The 16,787-nt window shown below is 35.2% G+C and overlaps 1 protein-coding gene across 1 annotated transcript; it reads right to left on the bottom strand.

The window, feature by feature from the left end:
- Positions 1-822: 822 nt before the first annotated feature.
- Positions 823-15,222, bottom strand: LOC137919105 (beta-1,3-glucan-binding protein-like). The gene is made up of 8 exons (XM_068762052.1): positions 15,064-15,222; positions 9,419-9,643; positions 8,715-8,974; positions 7,005-7,138; positions 5,071-5,237; positions 3,439-3,663; positions 1,980-2,122; positions 823-1,182 (listed from the first exon to the last, which is right to left on the bottom strand). The coding sequence occupies exons 1-8, from the start codon at positions 15,200-15,202 to the stop codon at positions 1,000-1,002; spliced, it is 1,476 nt and encodes a 491-aa protein (XP_068618153.1). The 5' UTR covers positions 15,203-15,222; the 3' UTR covers positions 823-999.
- Positions 15,223-16,787: the final 1,565 nt, after the last annotated feature.

Below are 16,787 nucleotides of genomic sequence, written 5' to 3'. Positions count from 1 at the left end.
TCGCTTCACACTGGCCGTCTTCAAACTGCTACGCTACATTTTTTTTTAATTATTGACAATGCATTGTCAAACTATAATCAGCCATGTACATAAAGTATAAAAAATAAAATAAAACGTTCTACGATAGTATTTAAAATATTTATGATATTATATTATATATTTTAAATAATACTTTTGATAATTTTGTACCAATTTTGTATGGACCCCCTCAGGGTAAAATCCTCCTCCAAAGCTTTCCATTTTACTCTATCCTTGGCAACTTGGAACCACCCGTGACCTGCCGTAGGCACGATCTCTCCAACCCATCTGGCATTAGGTCTGCCTCTCGCTATAGTACCTCGTGGTCCCGTCCATTTTATAACCCTCTGTGTCCACTTGTTATCAGCGAACCTCGCCACATGACCTACCCAGCTCCACTTTCTTTGAAGGGAGTAGGTAAGTGTGTCTGTTATACGCGTTTTTTGCGAATGGCTGTGTTTCTTATTTTGTCATTGAAACTGATATCCAAGTAGCTTCTCTCCATTCTTCTCTGAGTGGTTTGTATTTTGTTCCTAGTCTTCAGGTCAAACGACCAGATTTGGCATCCGCAAGTGAGGCATGGTAAAATCTCAGAGTCAATAACTATCTTCTTGGTATTTAATCGTGGTCTATTTTAAGGTCGTAAAAAAGACACTTATACGTGTTACTTTTTAATTTTTTATAACTTCAGATGAGTTACTTCTGGCAGTAAATAGTGTTTTCGGACAATTAGTATATAAAAAAAATAAAAGTACAAATAAAACTTGTAAAATTTTTATTTTTAATCTCATCACTACTAAATATAACGGCTCATTTATCGTAGAGTCATAATTAAGTGTAATATTCTAAACATATTGCACGTATAAAAAGTTAATACAAAATTAAAAAAAGAACGCTCAATGACAGAGTTCTAATTACAAACTTTTAAAACTACTATAAAGATAAGGCAAGATGACAATAAATGCGATGCGTAGAATACTATCACAGTGCGTAAATCCTGACGTAATCAACTTTTAGATCTGAATCGAACCAAGTTGGATACCAGGTGTCCTGGGCGTTCCAGAAGTTGACAGTGGCTTTGTTATTCCTGTTCTTCCATGGTTTATCTGAACCGTCAGCGAAGTCGTGGATACCGCCGACCCGAAGTCCGAGAGCAACGTAGAACTGTCAATTGAAACAATAGAACGTGGCAATGTCATAAATTCGTGAAAGGGTAAGACAGACGAAATGTGGAAAGTAAGAAAAAGAATGAAAGAATTTAAGATGAATGGATGAAGAGTGCGGAAATAAAGTAAGACGTGAAAAAATTAATAAACGAAAAGAAATGACCCTGTTCTTCCACAAGATATGGAAACGAGAGATCCCTAATAGCGGGTCATTAAAACAGAAAAATTGTGACAAATTCAATTTGAAAAATTCTTTATTTAAAATACGATGTATTACATCAATTATTGACGTCAAAATGTATCTATCACCTGTTTTAATTAGAGAGAAGAACAGTCGAAAGGAACTCAGAGGATTCGCATTTTTAATAAATAATATCAAATTACATATTGAATAAATATTGAATTAGCCTGGAGGGGAATACATCTTTCCCCAAGTAAGCTATGTTATATGAAATCAATAACAGTGTTGTAATCCTTAAGACAAAGATTCTTTGACAATTTTTTTAATCTAGCTATCTGACATTCTAGATGATTCTTTGAGTATTGTAAATGAACTCTGTATATATTTGAATACTATCTGTATCACTTTTAGCTTCACTCCCCTCGTCATTTAGAAAACTCAATATGCGCATGTGTATCTCTCATCTCTCACGCATAACGCCTTTATTTGAATCAGCGTTCGAGTTCAAATTCTTACACAAGAATCAATTGAATAATGTCAATTAATAAAAAATTCTAAGACTCATGAAGTTTTTAAATACGTAATTTTTTTATAAAACCAGATAATAATCTTACCATCTCATCTAAAGGTGCCATGACGGAACCTTTAACCCAGTGCATGGCATGGGGAACCGCGTGCTGCCTCGCAGTGGAGTAAAAACCTTCACCGGGGTCCACGGTTCCGTACATTTCACCGTCAACGTACAACTGCATGCCATCTATCAAAATCAAAAGAAATCTTTTTAAAGAAATATTTTTAAAGTGAAATAAAACAAACTTTCATCTATCTATATTATAGATGATGACAGAAGTGATTTCTCTCTAGTGCTCGGAACTAAAGAAGGCCTACTTGCAATGTATTATACAAGTGTCTTCACGTACCAGATCCCTCTTCTTACTTAACCAAATACACCTATCCCCTGAATTACACGGTACTTGTTTTACACGTTCTCGCTTTTACACGGTTTTCCGAATAAGTTTTTTTTTGTTTTATTAACTGATTTTATTACCATCTCTCATAATGCTTCAAACATCGAATGGGCACAAATAACTTCGAGTGATGAAAGTAAATTCGAACCTTCGATTCAGATAAAAAGTAATTTCTGACAGTGATAAAAGATGATAAAACACGTTTGGTTTTATTTTTTGTTCTTCTGTTTAAGGTATTGCAATTAAATGAAAGAACAATGTTTCCGTAATATATTAAATATTTTAACTTGTCAATGCATTTTATTTTTTGTGTACACCTAAAAATATTGAAAAAAAAATCACAACTGTTAAATAGCAAAATTATGCATTTTCTGCAGGTTTTTCGATTTACACGGTTTTGACTTGAAAATTTTTAATTTCGATTTACACGTTTTTCACAGGAACGTATCTACCGTGTAAATCGGGGGATAGGTGTATTTAATGATCCAACCAATGCTACTACGCTCATTTCAAAAACAAGCTCATATTTGCTCTTGTCAGACCTAAATCTTTTACCATGTTATAGAGAGATACAGCTGTTATACCTTTCGATCACATCACAGCATACAGAGTCTCTATAAATTTATTCCTAGTTATTCCGCCAACCTATTATTCACTTTCATTAATTGATCTTGGGATATATAATGTTCATATTCCTCGAAACAGTATATTGTAATAGCACTACACATTTCAATGTACTTAAAATAAAAAATCGCTGTATTCTTAAGGAAGCGTTGTAAAATGTTATTAGTGGATGTAAGTCAATTCTTTTTCTTTTCAAACAAAAGACGTCCACGGACTTCCATGCGACTTGTCGTGACCACAAGTATGATGTCCCACCTAGTAGAGGGGATGGTCCACCGACCCTGCGTCCACCAGCTTGTAGTCGTCACTTGAAAACCTTTCCGCCCCAATGTACACCGATTCCATTAGCAACGTGTTCCGCCCATTACCATTTCGGACGAGCAAATAATCAGTATAAATATAAGCCTATTAATCATTAAATACTTGAAAATATTTGTTTTTTTTTATCTAACATGAATAGATAAATGAAATTTCAATTTACCTGGTTTCCATACTAAGCTGTAGTTATGGAAGTCCTTGTACCAGTTCTCGATGCCTATTTTCTCTTTCATCAAGTACGAGCGGTAGGGTTCCGTATCAGATAGAACTGGACCACCGTAAAGTTTCTTTGCGAATATTGGATTTCCTTTTGCGAATGCAACCCTGATCAAACCGGATTCATATCGCTTATTGCCGTAGACGCTGTTACGTGGCTCTAACGTGATTTCTGTGAATAGATAAAACAGTGAAAATATTATATCTGAGTACAGGTGTACTTACAAATAATATTCCATATTGCTGGCCACTACAATCATAAATCTATCAAATCATTGTTAGAATTCGAATTCAAATTCGAACACCGATTTGAATTCGAACGCCATCAGTAAAGTGGTCGCTGTCGTTGTGTTAGGGTCGTGTAAATTGTAAATACTTTTTGTACATATGTGAATACACCATCTAAATCACTCTTGACTTCATCTTGATCATCATTTTCCTCGTCGTCATGTTTGGAGGGTAAATCTCTTCCACCCGCTAAACGAGTATATTTCATCTAAAAAGGATCAGATATGCGCTCGGGTAGTATATAGGTAATAATTACGATTAAGAAGTGTAATAAAAGAATGTTGCGTTAGATAAACCTTTTTTGGCTTCAAAAAATTGGTAACTCTTTTGTTAGTACTTACGCATGGTTTAACAATATAATTAGACGTAATACCACTGAAATAACATGTAATCAATTTAAGAAGTTTATTAAACTTAAATTTATATCTTAATTACATCGTAAAGGATTTTTTTATTGAACATAAATTTATATCATTAAATTAATTACAACGAAAAGGATTTTTATAATAAGCTTGAAAATAGAATGCTTCATTGTGAAAATTATCACTAAAATACTGTCTGCATTTAATGCGGATTCTTCAAGAATCATGGAAAGTTTGAAACCCTCACAGGTTTAAATTGATGGAGACAATATAGGAATAGCTCAGTGTGTTTCTAGATTTAGTCAAATAGGATATTTCTGGCATATGTAGTATGACATAAATAACTGTCATCGTCACCATATCTGCCGATAAACGAAGATATCAAGGCCTCCTATAAAGCTTGCTACTTTGATCAACTTTACACTGTCTGTATCCAGTAACTTTTTGTGACTGTCTATGTCCTCAATCCACCTTGTGGAAAGCCTGCACACATCCACCTTCTCGTAGTCGCCGTTCTCGAACCTAAATCACTATAAATTATCCTAAATGGATAATGTAATAATATTGCTACATATGTGAAAGTTCCCGCGGACGTCGTCACAACGCTCAACCGTTTGCTCGTCTCGCCCACTCGTCTCGCTCACTCGCACGGCGCGCACTATATGCGCTCTTGCATGCGCCTTGGTAGGCAGCCAAGGCGCAGCACGTGCGCCCGCGGCCGTTGGAGTTCTCGGGGAGTCGGATTTGAACTAGGGAACGATGCGCAACCGCTCGTAGGCGCATTATTCATTTTCCGGGCACAAATTATGTTAATTATTCAATAAACGTTTTTCCACATCACAATAATAATATGAATAAATAAAATATATTCGCTCTAAAGAATGTCCAACCGAAAGAAAAAACCAAAATAAATAAATAGCAAGCTTTACCAGGTAATAACCAGCTACCACCAGGTAACTTGGCGCGAATCTCCACTCTGCCGAATTTAAAGTTGAAACTATTCTTGGTGGTGATTTTTCCTGTGATCACAGGTGGCAGGATTTGAGCTCCTGACGCAACTTGAGAGCACTCCCTAGTGTCAACTTGACCGGTGCATCTGTAATATTAAGTAAATAAGTCTTTAACTTTATTACCTTGTATTGCGTCATTAAAGGCCTAATGAAAATTTTTCAATCATCATCGATACCATCATTTCAACCATAGAACGTTCACTGCTTCACATAAACCTTACTCCATAAATATCTAACAGAACTAGTTCAAAGTGGCCACGTGAATATATTATAATCGCCACGCTTGGTAGGCGGGTTAGCGATCGCATCGATCCACGAGGTATTATGGTACGCAGAGGATATTGCCGCCTATCATCTGGAAACTTATTTGTGCGCAGTGGCAGTGCTATACAATTACGCACAAAGTGAAAATGATGTATAATATTACGTGTCGGGTATAGAACCCGTGAACTACAATCGCAAGTCTCTGTTCTCTACCGCTGCTCCATCACAAAGCGGCTTCCTTTCAGCGCTTTCCGCTGACCAAAGCTTAATAAGGTCTACTAGATTCAGGCGTTACTTTGCGGAAGTCCATCCTAAATAAGAAAAGGACTTATATATAGCTACTTCCGCTAAGTAGCAGTAGTCGTGCAATGAAGTGCACCGCCCGCCAGCCCGCTGATAAATGCGCATGCGGCAAACAATGCGAATTACACAACTACCACCGCTAAATCACACAACACGTCTCTCTCTGTGTTTGGCACTAATCGGTGTAACATTACTCCTGAGGATGCCCCGCGGAGGGGTGAAACACGTGTTGAGTGAATTAATAACGGTGGTAGTTGTGTTTCGCATTATTTTCCGCACGCATTTATTAGCGGGCTGGCGGGCGGTGCACTTTATTGCACGACTACTGCTACATATTGGAAGTAGCTATATATTAGTGCTTTTCTTACTTAACAAGGTCATCTGTCCACCTTGATAACCGTCCTTACCGCTCCGTGGTCTCCATTCTATAACTTTAGGGCCTTACATACATACCATCTGACACATACTTGACCCTAAAACAATCTCAATCGGGTTTTCTTGCGATGACTAATATAATTTTACTCAATACAGTAGTTAGAACTGTAATTAATTTACTTATTTAACTTTTAATTATACACAGGATCAATAATTGTCGGTGTAAAACCTTCAAAAGAGTAAATGTACAGCTAATTTGCAACTATTTATGACAAAACCTAAGTTAAACATTACAAAGTAATAAAAAGTGTTTTCGAATTTTGAATTACTACACATTAAAATTAATTATTGTTTATTATCTGTCCATGCAAAATCTATACTGCCAGAAGTCATTGGCTTGTCACATACCAATAGAAAAAATTAATTAACGGTATATAACGGTATATATGATACATTTCGTAGTGATCACTATACAGAATGATTCTAAAGAAACATAAATCTTTTAAACTTTTTGGTGACCAGTAAGATACATATTGAACCTTTAAAGCTTTGACACTTCGCCGCCACCGCTGAATAAAATCACAATTGTTCCTACGAGTTTCAATACTCCTTGTCAATTTTTTCCATAATTTTCTTGCTAAAAATGGCGAAGATAGACAAAATTATCTTTTTTTTCTTTAAATAAAGAAGGTAAAGTACAAATAATAACAAAGAGATTATACGATATAAGTGAAACCTTCTCTTTATTTGGCATGTTAAGAATAAATACAATTATGTTCTAACTATACAAGGATTATAATTTTAATTAAACAATACTTGAGATAAAACCAACATTTAGTTTTTTTTCTCTCGTCGTTTTTTTGTCGTATCGACTTATCACCATAGCCTTTTAAGAATTAAGTTGAACTTACATGTTTGTTAAATCCAGCCGCTCGTTAAGGAAGCCTTCATGGTATTTGGTTTCTGTGAGTATAGGAGAGATAGCCAAGACACCGTTTTCCAGGTGAAGTGTCCCATCAGCCAAGTACAGATTAAACGGATAGTCCTAAGAGGAAAACAGAAACGATGAAATCACCACACGATACAGCTGACTCATTCATTTTCAACGATCATTTCGTATCAAATTTTCGAGAAAATTCTTTATAAATAATATGACAACACATTTATTTAAACTATATTCCTCTAGGTCACGCTATAACTGCCCTCTCCTTCATGTCTCATTTCCATCCAAAGGTTTTTTGGTAGAGATCGCCTCTAGCGATAAGACCTATACATATCATTTCTTTTTTTTTCTAGTTAATGTCTATGGTGTACAAAAAAATGTAAATAGGTATATAAATAAATAACTACAAAGCGACTTTTCCGATTTTGTATCATTTTTTTTATAAGTTTTCTTTACTTTGTAACACTTTGTAGAAGGTTATTATGGAAAGAAATACAACTTTTAACGCGATTTTCATTTGAAATTCCGAAAAATACATCGCAGATATATATAGTTGATTAGGTGTTGCCTGTTTCTGTATTAAAAAAAGCATCATCTTTATTAACTTATATATCAGAAGACAGAACTAACAGTATTTTATACAAAAAAGCATTATAATAAACATTCTATTTCTATTTTTTTTTATTGATAATTCAAAAAAATTCTTTGTAGTCTATCAGTGAGCATTCTCGTCGTTTCTATTGACGCCCACTACAAGGCACAGGAATCCTTCAAAGATATATATGGGGGGAAATACCATAATCACCACGCTTGTAGGAGAATTGGTGATTGTAGTATTGTATTATAGCGAGCTCTGGAAACTTGTTTGTGAGCAGTGGTATTCCTATATAATTAATGCATGGTATGAGTTATAAAAGATTAAATCCCGGGAATAGAACCCGTGACCTATGACCACAAGTCACTATCCTCTACCGGTGAGATACCATAGCTCAAGCGAGTATTCTAACAAAGATTAATTTAACCTTTTCAGTGCCCGGCGAAAAAGGTGTGCCTATGCGTGAATTACCAGCTGAATTTCAGTTTCACTAAGGTTAGGGAATTCGGGCATAAAAACCTAAGGAGAAACAATATTTACATGATTCAAAAACCTATATATACTTTGGATGAGGTTGAAAACAAAACATTGACTAGTTTTTCCCTACTCATTAAAAATTATAAGTAAAAAAGATATAAATTTTCATAAAAATAGTAAAATTTCAATTGTCTCTTACACAACGTATTTGCATATACAAAAGTCATTTTTTCATCATAATTTTATATAGACTATTTATTCTGAAATATATCTCGAAAAGGTTCGCAAATGAGTCCGCAGGTTGTATGTCGCTGGAGCGGCAACCATCGGTGACCATTCGGTCGTCTTCCATGGAGTTAAAATAAAAACCTATATTTTTTAGTTTTCATAATGAAATTAGATCATTTATAACGTATTAACAATTTATTTTGAAACAAAGTTCTTCCGCAATGCAAATAGTAAAACGCTGCGAAGCGCGAGCAGATATATCGGCTCTGGTACTTTTCGCCAGTGTAGCAGGAGCAGATATATCGACTCCCGGTACTAAAAGGGTTAAAATATTTACATAAAAAAATATATATGTGCATAATATAACAATCAAATTACCGGTTCTTGAGGAAATTTAATTTCGGCCGACCAATTAATCAAATCTTTAACATTGCTCTTGTCAAATTCTTCGTTGAATATCAATACGCCCTTGCAGACACTTGAACGTCCTAGCACAGCGGTCTGAGAGGCTTGACATATTGGAGTATGTGTGGAGGTAGTTACTGGTGGTGGTACATAAGCGCTACTACCAGTTGGGGATACCGTTGGCCCTGGTGTAGGTTCCCCAGTCACTGGAGTTCCATCGTCATGAACAAATTCTGAAATTTATAATTTTTATACATAACCCGTGGTCTACTTCTGACCTAATACACAAGCGACCATCATGCAAGACGAAGGGGAGAGAGAATGCTTCCTCAGCTACTGCAGGAAGGTGGTGACAAATGCAATAGGTAAAAATAAAACAAACACTAAAATATAGAAATAAAAGGAATATAGTAGTACCAAAAATAGTGCAATAAATAGTATAATATAAGATGATAATTACAAAGAAAATACGTGTTAAATATTTGAACAAAAAATGTAATATTGCAAAATAAAATAGTAAGGAAACCTAGAATGTAGTGGTTGAGTATGGATGTATGGCTAATGGAATGAAAGAGAAAGACTGGGAAAATTGTAGAATGAAAGAAACAGTACGACAGATAAGATGATACATGAAAGAGAAGAATGATAATAATATGTATGATACTGTATATACTAACCAGTAACAGTCCATTCACCATTGTCTTGCCTGTAACCCAAACCATCTTTGATAACGTACGTCCAGAAATATATTTTATCGCCAAGTTTCAACTTGGCATTCTTGTCCCTGAATATCCAAAATCCGTTCTTTGGTTTTGTTATATCTCTTGACCAGTGTCCCGCTTCGAGGCCTTCCATTTCTTCATTCAGGTTACCATGGAATGCAAAGAGTGAAAATCCTTCATCTGAAAAAAGATAATAAATAATATGTATTAATGGTACACTTAAGTGTCAGACAGGCATTCTGTTCTAGTCAACCCAATGCTATACAGATATAAGAAATAGGCAGGTATGTAAATGTAATAGAAAAATTAATTATCTGTATAAAAGTTTCCTCCTTTTTATTCTTTTCAGCAAATATACACCCACTGCAAAGTATAGACCTCCCACAAACACCACCACGATGACCAATCTGGCGCTGCTCATAATATTACTATTTATATATGATAAATACTATACTTGTTATCTTATTAATAATGAACAGTAAGTTATATATGTATATGTATATATATACATAAATTACGCATACATATCTACATATACCAGATAATTGTCAATTAGAGAGAAGTTAAAACTAATCTTCCGCACATAGGTCTAGAACCGCCTTTAAACATATAATAAAATAGCTGACACCCTTTAGATTTAAAAAAAATCAAATGTATGATTTCATTATAATTTCCTTTAAATTGAAATATTTCAATAAACGTTTTCTTTATCTGATTTAAGGGCATTTGATATGAAAACAAATATTTCTTAGACCCATAATTTGAAATGATTTTTGTAATTAACATATGTTATTCAATAAACAACGCAATAGGAATATGTTGTGAAATAATTTACAAGACGTCATCGCTACATCTAAAAATATTTCGTACTGTTCATACTTATCTATTATGAGTGGCCCATCAGTAGTTGCTTTCATGATGGAATAAAAAATTTGTTTTACTATTTCTTTCTTCCAATAAATTAATGAGTGTATATATAAAAAGTGATACGTGAGATTCTGGAACGTCGACAACGGGCCGACACGCGATAAACAAAACCTATACATACAAAGCGGACAGACGTCTTTGTTGTGGTCTTCAGAATATGCCATTCCTCTAAGAAATCTGTGAAGAAGGCCTATGTCCAACTAAGTACATTCTGTACCAACTTGATGTCAATAAGAAATTTCAAATAAACTCATCTGGGTTTAATGTGAGCTCTTCTAAGATCAGGATGTGTTTGGAACCCTCATATTTTAAAGTAGAAGGATTCCATTATGGAGGAGGTTCTATCATGAACACAAGTAGTGAACTTAAATGATTATATGAGGATATCAGCTGATCGACGCCTTCAAGGCATTAGTTTCCCTCAAAGATTGCAACGATGACTCGTCTTGTAAAGCGACTTGGTTAATAATATGAATAAAACGAATAAATACATTTAATCTATCATACGGTAAATAAATATTTTTTATTGAAATATTCTAATGTTGCTTTATCGTTCATATCAAGGTTTTTACCTCGATCAATCTAAGAGATCCATTAATTTTAACAGGTTTTTGCTTCAACCATCGAAACCCGTTCGCCGATAGTTATGTGAGAAAAATTGCCGCCGGCGTCTCAAACAAGCATGAAATTTGGACGGACTCAGTTCATTGCCTGCAACTATATATAAAGTAATGAACTTGTTTGTTATAAAAACAAACGCGTTATGGTGTCGTTGACTTGTAGGTACTCTCAGATGGAAACAGCAATCATTTTTTTTTAATCGAATGCAATTATATATTTACACACGTACACACACGCACAATTTTAAGCTAGCTAGTGAACTATTTATGAATATAAAGGTTTATATAAGTATATAAGCTTGAAAATGATGAATATAGCTCATTTTCAAAGCATTAGACGATTTAAAATCTAATTCGAAATTTCAAATTTAAAAAAAATTAAAAATGTATTTTTGACTCACAGTGATTATGAAGTTGTATTATTCTGTCACTATTTTATCAACTCTTTCTAACATTAACTTAATAATGCTTAAACTAATAATGCTTTAGCAAGCGAAGATATCACTTATGATAAGATTCTCTTGTTATTTATATCTGTGTAACACAACAAAGTTATTTGCGAACTTATTGTTAATTAACCCTAGAAAGATAACCTACGTCGCAGAGGCACCTACGAAATAAACATATTGCAATCTCTTTTTATTAACTTATCCTTCTCATTCAACTCAGTCGTCGGTCTACCCTCTCTCTCTCCCTCTCAGGACGGTTGCATCTATGCTATAAGTACCATAGTTCAGCGGCTATGACCAGTGGATGCGCTCGCGAGGCGTGTGGTTATCTTTTATTTTACGGTTTTATGTTTTTTTTTCTATTTTTCCTCTCCTCTCCTCCTCTCGCGAGCTCCCGCGAAATCACTTCTTCAGGCACCGTACAAACTGACCTTTATTGGCACTATAAGATCTAATAAACGCGAGATCCCTGAAGATTTGAAAAACACCCGATTTCGACCAATAGGCACATCAATGTTCTAGAAGCCCTCGAAGATGGTTTATCTGTTATCATCGTGTGATGAAGAAGGTGTCATCAACCCAACAACCGGCAAGCCTGAAATAATAATGTATTACAATCAGACTAAGGGCGGCGTTGACACATTTGATCAAATGTGCTCAACATCGTTCTGTTCGAGAAAAACGAATAGATGGCCAATGACCATGTTTTATGGCATACTAAATATAGCATTTATCAATTCAAATGTCATTTACTGTCACAGTGTTCTAACACAACGTTATAAGCCTTTGAATTGGAGAGAATTCATGAAAAAACTCAGTACTCAACTGACTGCACCGTGGATGACGCAAAGACTGGAAGCACCCACTTTGCCAAGGCATGTGCGAAGCAACATTGAAAATATTCATCCAAAATCTGTTGTACAGGCTTCTACAGATGATGAAGAAGAACTATTATATTATAGTCTACTAGTTTGTAAGGATAAAACACTATTATTGTGATATTTTACTGGATTTGTTCCCATAAACCGAAAACTAAACTTGGTTAGAATATTTTTCTTTGGCATGTTAAAAATTATAAAAAATAGATTTTAAGAAACTACACCAACAAAAGGCAGTATGGGCCATGAAACAGGCGGAGGACAAGTAGTATTTAATATTCACATAGTAATCGGATATATTCACGGTCGAGAACATTAAATGTAATTACCGTAATGATGTAATATGACTCCGTGTTATAGAATAAACAACATAACATATATGTCGAAAACAGACGTTTAGTGAAATCTGCGTTAAGTTTTATTTATTAGTGTCATTTAAAATTGCTGACTGCACAACGATATATACGGGTTTACCGGGTTTGAAATTGCAGTGTGCTGAAGGCTTAATTTGGAACTATTTACAGGAACCATAGCACAGGTTGTTACTTTCACTATTTCACTGTATTAACACGTTCACTGCGGGCCCAATTTTGAAGAACTTTCAGCTGGTGCGGCTGAGGTCGAATCAGCCTCAAGCTGAACTTCCTAGTAGTGCGGTTGAGGCCTTTTCTGCCTCATGTTTCAATCATTTTTTTTACAATATTGAGTCAATGCTTCGCAGACATAAAGAAAGCTATATTTGTCTTTGTCATACCTCATACGATTGAGTGTAAACAGCCGCCGCACTAGAGAGAAAACACGAGTTTTACGTGCCGCACCAGTGCAAAGTCTACCATGAGGCTGAATCGACCACAAGCCGCAGTGAACGTGTTAAAAAGTAACTAAGTTCTCTGGTAAATTAAGGTGATAATACACAGAATGCCGACGCAAGGGCGTAAAAGGACATCAACTTGGACTGTTATTAGAAGTATATTGATATGAGATTTTCGATCGTAGATCACGTATTCGATTCTCAGGGTAAAATCTTATGCAATTCACACTCTGTGCATTAATTATATAGGCCACTGCTCACAAATAAGTTTTCAGGAGGATGAGCAGCAACATTTTTTTTTGGTTTCGGGGGGGAATCTTCCGGACGTTCAAGATGCCCCGCCTCTGGGGGGAGGACAGGGGTATGTGGAATTCCTACCCACTAACTCCTGCCGCCGGTGGTCGCCCTCTGCGCTATGCGGGGGACCGCGGTATCTCCCGGTCAGGAATCGCCACGCAGTCTTCCCTCGCGCCGTGCTATTCTAGATAGCCCGTCCCGGGGTATGCGTGTATACGCTACCCCCGAAACCTTCGTAGTGCTATCACAATGGTTCGAGACCACGTCGAACAATCGTCCGCCTCGGAGTCGCCAAAGCTAGTGGGAGTTTAGGGCCCCCACCCTAAACACCCGCGACTCGAGCGATAACATCCTCTGCCAACCCGCCTGCCAGGCGTGACCGTTAAGTTATATCCCCCCCCTTAAATCTTTAGGAAAAGCCAATACCTTGCAGTAGGTGTCTATGTACGGAACTAACCATATCAATTTGACTTGATGTTGTTATACAAAATTTTGTATAATAAAATTGATCCCCTTCTTTAATGAATAATTTTGGAATATGTTGTAGAAAGTCAACTTCCCGATATAGACATAGGGTGAAATATCCTATAAGATAGTTTTACAAGCCGAAAATAGATTTAAAATACGGTACTGTATATGCTTCAATAAGATTTTCAAGAATATTAATATATTTAGCGAAAAAATTGAAAGGTTTAGATTTTTAATTAATGTTTGACGCGACGTTTACGTTAAATTAAGATAGATTGTATTTCTTTGTTTTAGTAATTTAAAGCCAAAGAATATCGAGCAGCAAAAAAATTTTTTTTAGTTAGTTTTTTAACTGCCTTAGTAACATTTATAGATTCCATGAGATTGAGGCGACAAAGGTCGAGATCTCTTTACAAACTTCTTTAAAGTCTGTTACATTTTATTTTCATCATCAGAATTAGCACATTTGTCTATGTAGAAGTTGCAGAAATTGCAATTGATTAGATCTCTCTAACTTTATTATAATATCATTATAAGGGAGCTCAAATTGATTTTCATTTGAATCAAATCGGTATCTTCTGACATATTGATATACACAACTGATTTACAAATGATTCTTTTTCAAAATTGTTTTTATAATCACTCAATATTTCTTTTATTATTTTTAATTATTTGACAGTTTGATATGATAGTATATATGTTATATACATATCTATGTTTATATACATTTGTTTTTACATATACGTATAATTTGTAAACGTTAACTTCCCATTATTAGTACTTCTACCTTTTCCATATTATGGTTGACTGTAAGAGATTGTCTTGTGTGATATGACCGCCCTTTGTACTTTTTTGTATAATATTATGAAACTATTTAAATAAAAGTAAATATCCTAGCGTGTACAATAAAGAATATTAAATTTTATTTATAGGCCGTCAGACAAAGGTATTATTATTACACAAATTTAATTGTAAACTACTAATCATTTTATTATAATTCACGACACCTGTTTAACATGTTTCGTACTAAATAACAATAACCTGTACAATTATTTAAGAATAAAACTACCGGAGTTGCTTTAAGGAAAACGAACCAAAAAAAACCCGTGATATAATTTAAGAAGGAAAAAAAATAAATTTGTTTACTCACCTTTCACGGACACCCGTAGTCCTTGAGGATAGAGTGCTTCTAGTTTAGCTGGTGGGACGGTGTACTTCTGTGCCCTCGCTTGTGCACCGCACCAGAGGACCAGGTGTAACAGGTAAATAATAATAGACTTGTCCGCCATCACGACCGACCGCTGAGACAAACGTCGGCACACTGATTAAAGCGAAACACTTGCGTTGAGTCCGCAATTACATTACGTATCATCGGTAAAATACTATTTTTTATCCGTTGGAATTTTTGCGTGATTTGAAAATATTTATAACTATGGATCATTTTGTTATTTATCCTAATCGAGGCGACAAAACGCTCGTTACTTTTACCAGTTTTTTTTTTTGGTTTAAACGAGAGACATCTTCTGGATTCTAATCTGAGAGTTCTACCTACTAAAATTACTGAACAGTCGTTCTCCGTAACTTTGAAGAGGAACCTGGATTACTTACGAACAAAGGTAACCCTCAGTGCTATGCCAAGGAACGTTCCGAGGAATAGCTGAATCTTTTCCGGCTTCCTCACTATTTTTCGTGTTGCTGTCACCTATTCTGATGAACCCGTAGCAAAGGATAGAAAAGATGAGACGTGCGGTGCCACGGCATCGCCGACTCTATCGTCGTGCAGGAATAATCTTCTCCCAATCCTCGGTGGCCTCTACGGATTGATTCATATTATTTCATTCTTATCAACGGACCGACATAGCAAATCGATCGATCGACCGATCGCAAATTACTGATGCGGGCAGTTCAAGATCGGTCATCTAAGCGATTTTTGAAGAAGGCCTATGCCTCATTTAATTCTGAATTCATATATATATAATAACTGCACTAATAGCTCCACTGCATGGCTTAGGCCTTCCCCAAAGATATCTGTAGTGATATACATTATAATTGCCACGTACAACGGGTTGGTGCTAGATCTATGTACCATCATAAAATGTTTGGCTGTGATATATATATATATTATGTGTGATGCTATATATATGTGTATATATATATATATATATATATGTAATGATTATTATATATATATAATGATTATATCTATATATATGACGTCAGAGCTTGTTAAAAGAATAGTAGAAGATGAAGTCTTATTTTTTGTAAAAGATTTTTATTAATAAACTTGTGATTAATCGCCTATAAAGCCTTTCCATACATATATATTTCTCTATACATGCATACAGATTCACCGTATATTACTAATCAAAATAAAAATAAAATAATTATTCAACGTACCAGACGTTTTTAATTTATAAAAAAATATGTCTTAAAAAGTTTGTTTAGATCTATTTTGGAATTTCAAGTCTCAATGTCACACGTGTCATTAAAGTTGCTAATAAGCAAATGTAATATGAATACCTTGTATCAGAGATGCGCCAAGTATGCACCAAGGACCGGTTTTTAATGACGCAAATCAGAACATACATCTAATATTTTTTGTCACCGCAGCAATCATATTAATAAAACTTGTAAAGTCTATTTGATGGCATTACTAAACCATCTCCAATAATCAAAGAAGAGAATACGGAAAGAAACGGTAGAGAACAACAATGGAGTTGTCACATAAAGGGACACCAGAGAAAAAAGGGAGTAAATAAACGGGAGACCAGAGGAACGTTTGACCGAAGAAAGAGACACCAAAAAAAAAGGAACACAAAGCGATGGGAAGCCATAGAAAAGAGAGAAACTAGTAAATGGGTGACTATAAAGAAG

This window comes from Battus philenor, unplaced genomic scaffold (genome assembly GCF_028537555.1).
Source record: "Battus philenor isolate CCGP_79_NKW_IND1 unplaced genomic scaffold, ilBatPhil1.0.hap1 SCAF_16, whole genome shotgun sequence".
NCBI classification, from domain to species: Eukaryota; Metazoa; Arthropoda; class Insecta; order Lepidoptera; family Papilionidae; genus Battus; species Battus philenor.
Note: the sequence above shows the minus strand (reverse complement) of the source record. Positions and strands in the feature narration are given on the sequence as shown.